The sequence below is a fragment of the Gopherus flavomarginatus genome, chromosome 4 (assembly GCF_025201925.1).
Source record: "Gopherus flavomarginatus isolate rGopFla2 chromosome 4, rGopFla2.mat.asm, whole genome shotgun sequence".
In the NCBI taxonomy this organism is placed as follows: Eukaryota; Metazoa; Chordata; order Testudines; family Testudinidae; genus Gopherus; species Gopherus flavomarginatus.
The window spans coordinates 204,497,523-204,512,403 of NC_066620.1; the positions used below are offsets into that span (position 1 = coordinate 204,497,523).

Here is a 14,881-nt window from a genome sequence, read left to right on the forward strand (position 1 = left end):
TGGAGTTAAGTTCTCTCTCTCCCCCACTTCCTGCCCTTACCAGAATCGATCCTGGCTTGTCTTCGGGCAGCACATTCTTCAATCCGGAGTTTGGGAATTCCCTCAGCTACAGCTTTGGCCATTCCACCCATTTCTTCAATCTCATTAATAAGCTAAGAAAGGTAACCAGAACAAATTAAGAGAATGGTTAGCAGCAAGATTCATGAAACCCACTTTTTACTATCAGTATTATCTAAATCCTTATTAGTACAATTACCTAAAAGTCTCATGCTTTACATTAAAAACCTATTTTCTCTCTACCTATATTTGTATAATTTAGCTTTCTTACTTTACACACAGAAAGAAAAAACAGTGTATTAATGCATGGTCTTTTACAAAGTCAGTAAGAAACAGGTTTCCTGCTCCTTCACCTCCGCTCTTGAATGGTATACAATTCGAGTCCCACATCCTGCAATTAACTCCTCTTGGGCAGACATCCGCACCTACACAGATTCATACTAACTTTAATAGGACTCTGTACGGATCCCATGATCCACTCGTGGAGACAGCTGCAGAATTAAGGCCTAAAGCCTCAAACTTGCAAATGGTTAAAATATAACTTTATTCATGTAAGTAGTCCCAATGACATTAGCAGAACTACCTATGCAAGTAAAAGCAGCAAAGAATCCATGTGGAGCATGAGCTTTCATGGGTGAATACCCACTTCTTCAGATACATGTGGTGGAAATTTCCAGGGGCAGGTATATATATGCTAGCAAGCAAGCTAGAGATAACGAGGTCAGTTCAATCAGGGAGGATGAGGCCCTGTTCTAGCAGTTGAGGTGTGAAAACCAAGAGAGGAGAAACTGGTTCTGTAGTTGGCAAGCCATTCACAGTCTTTGTTCAATCCTGAGCTGATGGTGTCAAAACTGACCTCGTTATCTCTAGCTTGCTTGCTAGCATATATATACCTGCCCCTGGAAATTTCCACCACATGCATCTGAAGAACTGGGTATTCACCCACGAAAGCTCATGCTCCAAAACGTCTGTTAGTCTATAAGGTGCCACAGGATTCTTTGCTGCTTTTACAGATTCAGACTAACACGGCTACCCCTCTGATACTTGACACTATGCAAGTAAAGCTACTCATGTCCATGCTAGGATGATGGTTATTTGTATCATGCTATCTTCAAGTCCTGCTCTGCTATTGTTGCTGACTGCCTGGCTGCTCCTCTTCCCATAGCCACTCTGTAAACCTCCCACCTGTTACACACAGGGTGTTTAAGACGCTCTTCCACAATACACCTCCCTGAGGTCTTTTGACAGGAAGTGTGTGGGGAGGAGAAAGAGATGCTGTAATCACAAACCGTTCTAATCCTTACAGTCTCAGGTAGATTGCTGTAATCTATAGATTGCAGCATCTTAGTTGAGATTGTAGAAGCTTAGGTGTGCACACGGGTGGAACATCTCACCTCCATTTCCAATTGAGTTTCCCTGGGAGATGTCAGCACCCAATCAGGATCCTATCAGAGGGCACCAAAAATCAGAAGTCTCCAGACTTAACAGGTCTGGTTCATTTGTCCAGTGTGGAAATATTTTCCTTTAGAATGCGTTTAATTGCAAATATGTACTGTATTCTCCTAGGCCTTAACTTAGCAAAATCCTATTTTAGCAGGAGTGTTATAAGCAAGACATGAGAAGTAATTCTTCTGCTCTACTCCGCGCTGATTAGGTCTTAACTGGAGTATTATGTCCAGTTCTGGGCACCACATTCCAGGAAAGATGTGGACAAATTAGAGAAAGTCCAGAGAAGACTGACAAAAATGATTAAAGGTCTAGAAAACATGACCCATGAAGGAAGATTGAAAAAACTGGGTTTGTTTAGTCTGGAAAAGAGAAGGCTAAGAGAGGACGTGATAGCAGTTTTCAAGTACATAAAAGGTTGTTGCAAGGAGGAGGGAGAAGAATTGTTCTTCTTAACCTTGGAGGATAGGACAAGAAGCAATGGGCTTAAATTGCAGCAAGATAGGTTTAGGTTGGACATCAGGAAAATCTTCCTGTCAGGGTGGTAAATCTCTGGAATAAATTGCCTAGGGAGGTGTGGAATTGCCATCCTTGGAAATTTTTAAGAGCAGGTTAGACAAACACCTGTCAGGAATGATCTAGAATGATAATAACTTAGCCCTGCCATGAATACAGGGGACTGGACTACATGTCCCTCACAGTCCTGTGATTCTATGAAACCACTTAAATACATCTGTAACTTTAGGCAGTGAGTAGTCCTATTGACTTCAATGGGACTACTCATGTTTAAAGCTCTACTCATGTGTAACGTGCTTTGCTGGATTTGGACTTTAATGGTAGGGAACTTAAAAATAAATGCAATACACTGTTACCTTTGAAGAATCTACTCTCATACCAAATAGCTACTTAAAAGGCATTTCTTAAAACAATCAGTGCCCCTGTAATTAAACCCCCCCCACAGCACAACTGACCTTTAAAGCGGCCTCACAGACATCGTTGGTAAGGGATTCCATCAAGTAGGAACCCCCCCATGGATCTGCCACTTTAGGAATGCCAGACTCCTCCTGTATAATAATCTGGGTATTCCGAGCAATGCGAGCACTTTTCACTGTAGGCAAACCCAAGGCTTCATCAAATGAATTTGTATGCAAAGACTGAGTACCTCCAAACACTGCTGCCATTGCTTCTATTGCAGTACGGATAACATTGTTGTAGGGATCCTAAAAAGCAAAAGGAAATCTCTGAAGCATGAAGTGGCTGCCATGTAACTGAGGTGGTTATTTCATCCTCAAACAAATGCATTGAAAAAAGTGTTAGGTTTTTGCTATAATTGGATCATAAAAATTTATATTATACAAAAACCAGCCAAGTTAGAAAAAGAAAAGAGCAGTAATATGAATGAAATCAAGTTGATACATATAAGGATCCTTCTACTGAAAGATGAAGATGAGGAGCCACAAACAAACATAACCAAATTATAAAGGTATCAGCCACTTAACGGGCCAAGTAAATAAAACAAAATTCTTCTAATCCCTCATGGCACCTCATTATGTCTGATCATTTGTCTGATAAACCTGTTTCTGATTTCACATTTCTAGGTGGATTTACTGTTTGCATTTATACAGCAGCTTTCATCAGAGGGCCTAAAAAAGACACTGCTTTAAGTCAGTTAATAAAGCCTCTCTATTATACTTATTTTACAGAAAAATAAATGATTAGTCCAAGGTCATACACCAAGAGTTGGGAAAAGAATCTAAGGAATTCCAACCCCCGCCCCAGTTCTTTGCTCTAACACTACCCCTTACTGTTTTCTTTGATTGCTTTTGAACCTGTTGAAAGTTTTTAAACCTAAATATCACTTTTTCATTTTGTTTAGAGCAATAATTTAGATGGAGAATACATTTATGCATATCACAAAAAAGGCTACGTTACTTTTTCATTTGGAAAAGTGACAGCAACAGGATTTTGAAAAGATTGTGTTCAATTAGCTGCCATAGAATGATCATATTAGTATGAGGAATGCAAATAAAAATTAACATTATATAAATAGTATAGAATTAATAAAAATAACATTTTTCAGTTCATAGTTTATCAAGCTCCACATATAGAATTCATTTAAAAATCGGGCACAGCTCTACTTCTCCACAGATAATATACATACTGAGGTTATCTGAGGGTCTGGTAAGAGTGATTAGATTTAGACAAAACTACAAAAAATGAATTCTAATTTTGTACAGAAGGATTTTCCTCTCTTTAGCATATGAGACTGGAAAGACTAAACAAACAAGGGACGATGCCAAAATGCAAAGCCCAGAAAAAAAAAAGTACACTTTAGGGGTGAAATTAGGATTAATTTATTTGCTCATTAGGGCACTTATTTTCACACATCTGTCCCAGGAGGAAGTCTGTACATTTCTCTTACATAACAAATGTGACACATACATGGCCATATTCAGGGCAGCTGACCGTCTCTTCAGGCTCATTCATACAAGAAAGTTTAAGTAGTTTAAAAAAAAATGATATAGTTAAACCAGTGCAAAAAGGTTGTGTATGAATTACGTATTTTGGTTTAGCTCAAGTCAACTGGGAACAGGTTTATCTAGTATATACTTGTGCAAGTTTTGTTTAGACAAAGCCCTTATATTCTGCCCATTCACAAACATGCATATTACTGGGCAGAACAGGCTGTGGGAAGGGTTTGTAAATCTACATTCTAGTAACACTTGGCCAATGTTCAAACAATAGCTTCTATTCTATCTAACCAGTAGGGTACATCAGTCACCATTGTATGCAGTTGTTACTAGTCCAGCCTGTGGCTGGAGCTGATTTAAGTTCTGAATTCATTTGAGGTGTTTCATATTTTTGCAGGACTTCATCATAGCTCAGTGGTTTGAGCATTGTCCTACAAAACCCAGGGTTGTGAGTTCAATCCTTGAGCGGGCCACTTAAGGATCTGGGGCAAAATCAGTACTTGGTCCTGCTAGTGAAGGCAGGGGACTGGATTTGATGACCGTTCAGGGTCCTTTCCAGCTCTGTGAGATAGGTATATATCATATCATATACCAGCTGAATCAGCATATTTTGTTGAGGCTGCCCCTTAAATTTCTGATAAGCAAAGTATGGATATGATTATATTAGATACAAAACATTTCCAGATGAAAGAAATCCAGATTTTTAAATGAGAAATGTTTTATTCTGATCTCTTCTTAGTCACAAAGGCATCCTGGGCAGCATGTAAATGAGGAAATCATAGAGCCACAAAGCTATTAGATTTGCTAATCTCCTTGTCTCAAAAAAGCATCAGACAGGAGGCATATTGTAAAAGCTGTGTTATCCAGACCTGTATGAACTGGAAAGCTCTATAAACCGGCATTTCTAATCTTCATAGAAAGTTCAGTTTACAGTTTGGTTGGTGTGGGGCTGGCAGGCCCCCTATCCGGCTCCGTGTGGCTCCCTAGAAGCAGCATGTCTCTGCTGCTCCTAGGGAAAGTAATGGCCACGAGGGCTTCAGAGTGTGGCAGGTGGTGTGGGAATGCGGCGAGGACTCTGGGAGGGAGCTTGAGTGGGAGGGAGCTCAGGGAAGGGGGTTAGCGCATGGGAGAGGGTGCCAGACCTGTGGGGGAGGAGGCACTCACCTCAGGCAGCCCCCCTAAGCAGTGGTCTGTCCCTTTTGTTCCTAGGCAGAGACATGGCTAGGCAGCTCTGTGCACTGCCCCCACCCTGCCCCGAGTGCTGGCTCCGCAGCTCCCATTGGCCGAGAACTGCAGCCAATGGGAGCTGTGGGGGCAGCACCTGGGGGCCAAGGCAGCGTGCACAGCTGCCTGCTGCGCCTCCAACTAGGAACAGGAGCGACAGGTCACTGTTTCTGGGGAGCCGCCTGAGATGAATGCTCTCTGGATCCAGCACCCCACACCACCTCCCACACCTAAATTCCCTCTCTCTTAGTTAACTGACATTTTTCACTTTCTGGCACCCCCTATTTCCCCAGCATGCCAAATAAAAAAGCTTTTACTGTATTAGTACGCATGAATCAGCAGAACAGATTTACTCCTAAGAAGATCATATTTGAAGAAAATCATTTAAAATTCAAAATCCAACCTGCTCAGTAAGGGACCATCCTGAGGTCTGACAATGAGCTCTTAGAAGAAGAGATTTGGGGTCCTTGGGCTGAAACATTTTCTCTATTAATTGTGCCCAAAGCCGTCGCCCAGCTCTTAGCTTAGCTATTTCCATGTAGAAGTTCATACCAATTCCCCAGAAGAAAGACAGTCTGCAACAAGAGCACATGTCCAGGACTTTAATTGTATAGGATAATGAGCAATATAGTTCCCAAAATTCTCCATTATATGAAGGAGGAACAGCAGTCTCGAGGACCAGCATCTGTTTAATTTACTGTTTAATTTATCAATTTGTTCCAAAATCTCCTTTATTGACACTTCCATTTGGCACAGTTGCTCAGATTTATCACCTAAATAGAATGGATCAGGTGTGGGAATCACCCTCGCATCCTCTGCAGTGAAGACCGATGAAAAATATTCCGTTAGCTCTTTCATAATGGCCTTGTCTTCCTTAACGCTCCTTTAGCACCCTAATCGTCCAGTAGCCCCACTGATTATCTGGCAAGCTTGCTGCTTCTGATGTACTTAAAAATTGTTTTGCTATTAATTTTTGAGTCTTTTGCCAGTTGCTCTTCAAATTCTTTTTTGGGTTGCCTAATTATACTTTTACATTTGACTTGGCAGAGTTTATGCTCCTTTCTAATTGCCTCAATAGGATCTGACTTCTAATTTTTAAATGATGTCTTTGTCTCTAACAACCTCTTTTACTCTATTTAGCCATGGTGGCATTTTTTTTTGGTCTTTTTTTTAATTGGGTTATACATTTAATTTGAGCCTCTTTTACGGTGTTTTTAAACAATTTACAAGCAGTTTGCAGACATTTCACTCTTGGGACTGTTCCTTTTAATTCCACTTAACAAGCTTCCTCATTTGTGTGTAGTGCTTTTTGAAGTTATTGTGGATGCTTCTTTGGTATTTCCCTCCCCACAAGGTCGTTAAATTTAATTACATTATGGTTGCTATTACCAAGCAATTCAGCTATATTCACTTCGTGGACCAGATCATGTGCACCACTTATGACTAAATCAAGAATTGCCTCTTCCCTGGTAGGTTCCAAGAGTAGCTGCTCCAAGAAGCAGTCATTTATGGTGTCCAGAAATTTTCTCTCTGCATCCTGTCCGGAGGGGACAAGTTCTCAGTCAATATGATGATAGTTGAAATTCCCCACTATTACTGAGTTTTCTATTTTTGTAGCCTAATCTCCTTGAGCATTTCACAGTCACTATCACTATCCTAGTCAATTGGTCGGTAATATATTCCTACTGATATATTATTATTCAAGCATGGAATTTCTTTCCAGAGATTCTAAGGTATAGTTTGTTTCATTTAAGATTTTTGCTATATTTGACTCTTCTCTCTCTCACATGTAGTGCCACTCCCCCAAGAGCACAACCTACTATGTTACTCCTACATATTTTGTATCCTGGCATTACTGTGTCCCATTGATGATCATCGTTCTACCAAGTTTCTAGAATACCTATCAATATCCTCACCAATAATTCTTCCAGCAGGCTCCATGGTACACAGACTGAGTTACCCCAAAGTAAACTGGATGAATTGGGGCCTGGCTGACTCATGGACTGGTAATGGGATAGAAAGCTTTTTAATTACACAATATGTTGAAGATTCTAATCCACCTCTATCTATAGAGAGCAGTTGTTTCCAATGGACAGCCTATGTAAAATGAAATGGTGGACTCAGTCCAGGTGCCTACTAGACAAATCTCCATGCCATAAATTACCCCTACAATCTGGTGGCTAAGGCAGGGGACTAGGAATTCACTCTCCAGGGTTCAATCCATTTCTCTATCACTTACTCATTATGCGACCTTGAGAAAAGCTCTCTGCCTCAGTTTCCCCATGTGTAACAAGATAAATAGTAATTAGCTACTTCACAGGGTGGCACAGAGACTTAATGCTTGTAAGGATTTTTAGAGAAAAGAAATGAAAAGTCTTTAAATACAATGCACCGTCATGAAAGTTTCACAAGTATCAAGGATGACTTTGTGCAACTGGCATAAAGACAGTTACCCTCTCGACCCTAAAAGTGTTCTCTTTGAATCAGGTTTGAGGCACTCTGAAAGGGCAACGAAGGGAAGTTTACACAGTTGCTGTGTCTGTCAGTGGATGAAGATGTTAATTTTCACGAGATACCAATATGGAAACTTTCACACAAAAAGAAAACCTGTCTAAATATATAAATGTGAGGACTGGAGAACTTATTTTACACAAAAGATACAGTGAGCTGAAATGTCGTGAGACCTGATCTGTGAGTTCATTCATCATGCAGGGTCTCCTATCCAAAGGTTTCAGAGTCCATTCCCCAATTCAGTGAGAGTTTAACTCCCATTAGAATTAATGGTTACAAGCACACATTGAATATGCTTCTTCTGGGCCTTTTGCTTAACCTCAAGTGTTATATTAATTTAATATTGGATACCTGTCAGGGTACAGACTGGTTGGTCTACAGCACCATCTCTATTTGTACCTTCTCATAATTGGCAGTTATGTTCAGGACTTGTGATTTTGGTGTCAATCCGACAGCATCTAGATATGAACAAAATCCTTGGAGCCAATACAAATTATTATTACTAAAGAAAACTGATACCTAGGCATGTTTTCAGTTATGTGAATTCTCTTGTGATATTAATAGCATTTTTCAGAACATTTCAAACAGTGTTTTGTTGGTTAAATATAAGGAGGCATAAATAAAACTGCAATGTGAAAAGACACCAGAGGGCTGCAATACCTGTTGATTAAACCTAAGTGTCTGTCATACCAGATCTCACTCCTTGCCACTGCAATCTTATGTTAGTTAAAAAGTCAGCCTATGATATGGATATTACATTTGCTACCAGTATAGTTTGGAATGTCAGAGTCCAAGCATGAAAGTTTCCAATGATAGAACAAGAAGCAATGGGCTTAAACTGCAGCAAGGGAGATTTAGGTTGGACATTAGGAAAAAGTTCCTAACTGTCAGAGTAGTTAAACACTGGAATAGATTGCCTAGGGAAGTTGTGGAATCTCCATCTCTGGAGATATTTAAGAGTAGGTTAGATAAATGTCTATTACGGATGGTCTAGACAGTATTTGGTCCTGCCATGAGGGCAGGGGACTGGACTCGATGACGTCTCGAGGTCCCTTCCAGTCCTAGAGTCTATGAGTCTATTCATTTTCCAAAAGTCAGCTAAGTCCTTGTGAGCTTGTTTTACTTACCTTGGTGCAAATTCATCAATGGTAAGGCCAGCTTGGATTCCAGTTCTGCAGTACTCCAATCCATCAGCTACAGTATAAGCTAATTCCAATATGGCATCAGCTCCTGCCTCCTGCATATGGTATCCACTGATTGAAATGGAATTAAATTTTGGCATGTGCTGTGTAAACAAAAAAGCAATAATGCCGGGAGGGCAGAATCATGTAATTGTGCTATTAGGGCTAGATCGCAAAGAAACGTAGGCACGATGATGCTGAGTTCTCTAACCACCATACTACAGAGTCATTCCCATCCTTGCTCTCTCTTCGGCCCTACCATTCTTTCATTATTGAGCCACAGTGGAACAGCTTCAACATTTGGCTAAGCACTCACCAGAAAGGCGGCAGATCCTGCTCAAATTCATTTTCCCACTTGAACCAGGTGGAGGGGGGACTTGAACCAGGGGTCTGCCACATCCCAGGTGAGTACCCTAATGACTGAGCTAAACATTATGAGGGAGGTCCCACTCCCCCTCCCCCCATTGCCATTTTATGTAAGCTTGTCTGTAGGGGCCCGATCTGGTAAATGAATTCTGAGCACGCTTACTGGATCAGGCCCGGAAGGCAAAATAGGTTGAGGAATGCCTTTGTTCTCCTACTTCATGATCACTCTGGGGATTACAAGTCCAGCTCACTGGCATGGAACAGCACTGGCAGAAAACAGGTACCTAGGGAACATTTACTGCAAAACTAAGCTGCTTCACAAGTTTAAGTGCCTACAGGGCTCAGGAACAGCTGAGCAGGGCCTCTGTGAATCCCAGCAGGGACTGATTCTGGGATTCAGGTAGCTGTAGTGGCAGGCTGGTGTCTAAGTCCTTTTATAAATCTAGCCCATAACGCTTAAAGACAACCTCATTCATTGTAAATTATAAATCAAAAGCAAACTTGTTTCTGGCCATATCTTCTACTTAGACATTTATAGGCTACTCATCACCTTGATATTCTGTTGCTTTTCCTCCTTAATGTAGCCAGTTTGTTTCTACTTTTCTGCCCCAACAGCTAATTAGTTGTTTGAGCTTTAATTATCTTCCACCACAATTACTAAAACCTCATCCTCTGGTCTCCTTGATGGTCACACTGTCCCCCTTAAATCTATCTAAAATGATACAGCCACAAAGTCTTCTTCAGCCATCATTAAAACCACTCTCTTTTAATCTCTCTACTGGCTCCCCTTTGTCCTGCATTTCAAAAATCAAACTTTTCCTTCTATTCAAGACTCTGCAGCACTCTGACCCAGCCTTCCCTTGTCTTCTACCTTTGTCTTCTTCTATGCTGACCTCTACACAAAAAAAACAGCCTACCAATCCCTCTCTATTTGTCAAGTTTTTCCTGTGCACCGTGCACATCCTTCCAAAATCCCACTTCTTCCTTGCTGTCCACAGATAGTGATTAATATATAATTTTCCCCAAATGATCAAGATATATATAACCCATTGATATATGATATTATTGTAACCCTTGTACTTCCCATCCTGCGTTGTTTGTTACTAGCTGCCATGGTATCTTGCTCTTTGTTCTGTAAAATGTCTTGTGCACATTTGAGCACTGCATAAATAACATAACAGAAGTGAATTAAAATAAAGAATACCATTGATGTGTACTGGAAGATGTCAGCAATGATCCTCATCGATGGTTCTGGAGGGAAAATGTATGTATTTCGGACCATGAACTCCTTGAGTATATCATTCTGGATTGTCCCAGTAAGCTTGGCTTGAGGTACCCCTTGTTCTTCCCCAGTTACGATGAATGTGGCCAAGATAGGAATTACTGCACCATTCATTGTCATGGAAACTGACATTTTTTCTAAAGGAATTCCATCAAAAAGGATCTTGGTGTCTTCCACCGTATCAATGGCAACTCCAGCCATTCCAACATCACCACGGACTCGTGGATTGTCTGAATCATAGCCACGGTGGGTTGCCAGATCAAAGGCAACTGACAATCCTTGCTGGCCAGCTAGGTTCATGAAAACAAACAGTAAAACAGGTTTGCTTTAGGAATTGCAATTAACTTTATTTTACATAGTTAGGGTTCCAACTGATCCAATTTGTGGTGTCACAGGCTATCTTCAAACTTCTCTGGAGGTCTATTAGTTTCTGTGGAATTTAAACTTTCATTCAAAAGCTTCTAACTCTTACTATGCTAAAGATAATCTTGTTTTCAATGCAGCTCTGAGTCTGCAGTCAGAGAATGAAAACATAGCTTTTAGGGCCAAATGCTGGCACCAAATAGGGAATAAAAGGCCTGAAACACAGTGGAGCTGCCATGGTTCCACTGGGGAGCAGAAACAAGCTCTGCAGTGGTGCACCATGTCATGTGTCTTATGTAGGAGGTCAGCCTAGATAATCGCAGTGGTCTCTTCTGGCTGTAGAATTTATGAATGGGGAATTTAATGGTGTTACATAGGCAGTATCATGGAGCGGCCAGTATATAAACTGCCATTTGGATCCAGAATCTTACATTCTCCACATACCAGCTACTACTAAAACCCATGAACTGTCCTAAGGGCAGTGAAGTGGATATATAACCTCTACATGTCAAAGCACTAAGTTTGGAGGAGGATTCCTTTTCCTCCTGTATTTGCACTTTGTGTAGGAGATTCAACATTAAGTTCTCAGAGACATATAAACTGCCTTCAATTCATCTCAGGGGAATGTTATTTCTGAAGCATAATGATAGAAATTTGATGTAAACTTCTTTCACTGCTGATCATGTTTGCAGAAACATCCAAGAATTTCGGGATTGTTGCTAGTTTGAGAGTATCATCACTCCACCATTGTCATAAACAGATAAGCAAGAGTTAATAGAACAGAAGTACTTCATATCTCTTTTGCCTGTAAAGGGTTAACAAGATCAGTGAGCCTGGCTGTCACCTGACCAGAGGACCAATCAGGGGACAGGATACTTTCAAATCTTGAGGGAGGGAAGTTTTTGTGTGTGCTGTTAGATTTTGGTTGTTGTTCACTCTGGGGGCTCAGAGGGACCAGACGTGCAACCAGGTCTCCAATCTCTCCGATACAGGCTCTTATAAGTTCAGAATAGTGAGTACTAGGTAGATAAGGTGAGTTAGGCTTACGTTTGTTTTCTTTATTTGCAGATGTGTATTTGGCTGGGAAGAGTTCAAATGTGTATTTGGCTGAAAGGATTTTAATTTGTACTTGTATACTTAGGCTGGGAGGGTATTCCCAGTGTCTATAGCTGAAAGACCCTGTAACATATTCCATCTTAAATTTACAAAGATAATTTTTCCTGTTTTTTCTTTCTTTCTTTAATTAAAAGCTCTTCTTGTTTAAGAACCTGATTGTTTTTTTATTCTGGTGAGACCCCAGGGGACTGGGTCTGGATCCCCCAGGGAATTGGTGGGGAGAAAGAAGGGAACGGGGAGAGAAAGGATTACTTTCTCTCTCAGGGAGAGTGTGGGAGGAGGAGAGAGAAGGAGGGGGGAAGGTGAATTTTCCTCTCTGTTTTAAGTTTCAAGGAGTTTGAATCACAGTAATCTTCCAGGGTAACCCAGGGAGGGGAAGCCTGGGAGAGGCAACGGTGAGGGAAAGGGTTTATTTTCCTTGTGTTAAGATCCAAAGGGACTGGGTCTTGGGGTTCCCCGGGCAAGGTTTTGTGGGGACCAGAGTGTACCAGGCACTGGAATTCCTGGTTGGTGGCAGCGCTACAAGTACTAAGCTGGTAATTGAGCTTAGAGAAATTCATGCTGGTACTCCATTTTTTGGACACTAAGGTTCAGAGTGGGGGATTATACCATGACAAACACCATGCAGTGCAATTATACAGAGCTTTTCACAGAGTGTTTCCAAATAATTTAGCAAGATTAAACATTCTGGTTAGGTATTAATATACCCATTTAATGAAGAAAACATGTGACATGACAAACTCACACAGCAAGCCAACAGCAGACCCAGGAATACCAAAAACCCTGACTGAAAAATTCATTTGCCAATCACTAGGTCAGACTCCCACTTAAACATTTGTATAAAAATATATTTGTAGCATTCTTGCTCTGTGATAAAAATATGGTTTGAGGAGGACATTTACACAAAAAAGCCTATCTGAAGAACAATTTGTGAAATAAATACTCTGTATTTGGAACTTTTTAGTTAATGGGACTTTCACTATTGTTTTGACTGATAAAATTATACTGCCCTTCCCCTCATAAATTTTTTGGGTTGTATTGCTGGCAAGAAAACAGATGGGATGGAATGACCCCAGGCAACTCATTTCAGCAGTGACTGAATTACTTCTGACATCCAGATTGTTATAATAGTATATTATTTCATTGTATAGAAGAGATTTGTAAGGAAATTTAACACTGACGAAATATTGGAAAACCTGCTCTCAAAAACCTGAAAATGTCATCTCTGGGAAACTGGCTTGTCTACTATGCTCTGAGCTAAGCCATCAGGTATTCCTAAAATGTAAATTAGGGATGTAAAATGTTAACCAGTTAACTGGCATTAGTCTTACCGGTTAACCTGTCTTAACCGTTAGCCCCCAGGCTGGCGGGCTGGATCAGCCCCAGCCCCACTGGCTGGATCCGTTAACCATTTAAATGAAATATTAATAGTTTAAACAGTTAACTTTTAAAACAGAATTGACATCCCCAATGTAAATATATTTAAAATGCACAGTATAATATTTAAATCTAAAGTGCCAGGATGAACTAGTATTAAAAGTTTAACTAAAACTGACAAAAAAACTAGCAGGTTTTCCACAGCAAATTTGTCCCCTATAGGGCTATGACACAAGGCTAAATTGTTCCACAATATCTGCACTATCCTTGCTAGGCTGAACCTGGAATGCATCCAGGTTGCTGCCTTTAGCAGGCAGAGACAGAAAGGTAAATGTTTGCTTTACCCTTGATGTTGTCCTTGTAGAACTTGTTGCTCTCCTCCACTGTACTGAAACCAGCATATTGGCGGATAGTCCATGGCCTGTAAGTATACATAGTGGGATAGGGTCCCCGAGTGAAAGGTTTCACTCCTGGCAGCTCCTCAGCAATGCCTTCTGTGTCCCTTCTGGAGTACAAAGGCTTGATGGCAATTCCTTCTGGGGTGTGCCAGATCAATTCCTCTGGATTCTTGCCCTTCAGCTGCTTTTTAGCCATAGCAGCCCACTCTGGATGCAGAGGTTGCCGGTGCAGAGAGCGCCACATGATCTTGGAGTGGTGTGGCCAGAGGCGCAGAAGCCCACCCTTGGCCCTCAACATGTCTTCCCGTGTGGGTCACCAACCTGAGAAGAGCTGAAAAACTGAAAGTATATTAATAAATACCTTGCAGTGCCATATTGTCTTTCACGGGAAGAACTCAGATGGAGAAACTGAGTCACACAGCAGTTAAGTGGTTTGCCTAAATTCCAAGAGCAGCAAGTCACGGCCAGCAATACAGGATGGAACCCACTCCCCTGCTTTAACCATTTGCAAAGAAACACTCAGCCTCAGAGAGCTATAAAGGGAGTAAAATGAACGTGGTATAGGAACCCGAAGAGAACTTAATTGGCCTGTTAAACGTACTCCGGGCGCTCTATTCCTCCAACGCTCATCTGCCCAAATTCCACCCCTGGGGGTTCCCCATCTCCAGCCCGACCTGCCCCACGCCCCCCAGCACTGAAACCACCAAGACCGGGGAGCGGCGGCGGCGAAGGCGAAGGCGCTGGCGGTGCCAGGCCTGAGGCGGATCCCACAGAAAGGGCTGGGGTGGCTTAGCGGGCGCGTCCGCTGCCTTGGCACGGGCGCCGCAGCCCGGGAGAGCCGTGGCGAGGCTGGGGAGGGGCTCCGGGGTCCTGCCCCGCGCGGGACGGTTAAGGCGAAGGGCGCGTCTGGCCTCGCGGGCAGTCCGGGGGTGGGGGCGGGCAGAGATGGGGGAGGGGATTTCACGGCCGGGGCCCGCTCCCCAGTGGACAGGCCCTTACCCCCCCGTCCTGGTCCTGGTGAGAGTCAGTCCCAGACAAACGCGAGTACGCAGGCGCGCGCGCCTGTGCACTGGGAGGGACGCTGGCTTG

At 42.1% G+C, this 14,881-nt stretch overlaps 1 protein-coding gene across 1 annotated transcript in view; it reads right to left on the reverse strand.

Annotated features, from left to right (window-relative positions):
• Positions 1–14,859, reverse strand: part of MMUT (methylmalonyl-CoA mutase) — a 35,931-nt gene extending 21,072 nt beyond the window's left edge. Inside the window, exons 1-7 of the mRNA XM_050948775.1 lie at positions 14,792–14,859; positions 13,739–14,131; positions 10,461–10,828; positions 8,837–8,994; positions 5,602–5,773; positions 2,475–2,723; positions 41–152 (exon numbers count right to left, since the gene is read on the reverse strand). Coding sequence (XP_050804732.1) covers positions 41–152; positions 2,475–2,723; positions 5,602–5,773; positions 8,837–8,994; positions 10,461–10,828; positions 13,739–14,090 — 1,411 coding nt within the window. The 5' untranslated portion in view covers positions 14,091–14,131; positions 14,792–14,859. The remainder of the gene's footprint in view (positions 1–40; positions 153–2,474; positions 2,724–5,601; positions 5,774–8,836; positions 8,995–10,460; positions 10,829–13,738; positions 14,132–14,791) is intronic.
• Positions 14,860–14,881: the final 22 nt, after the last annotated feature.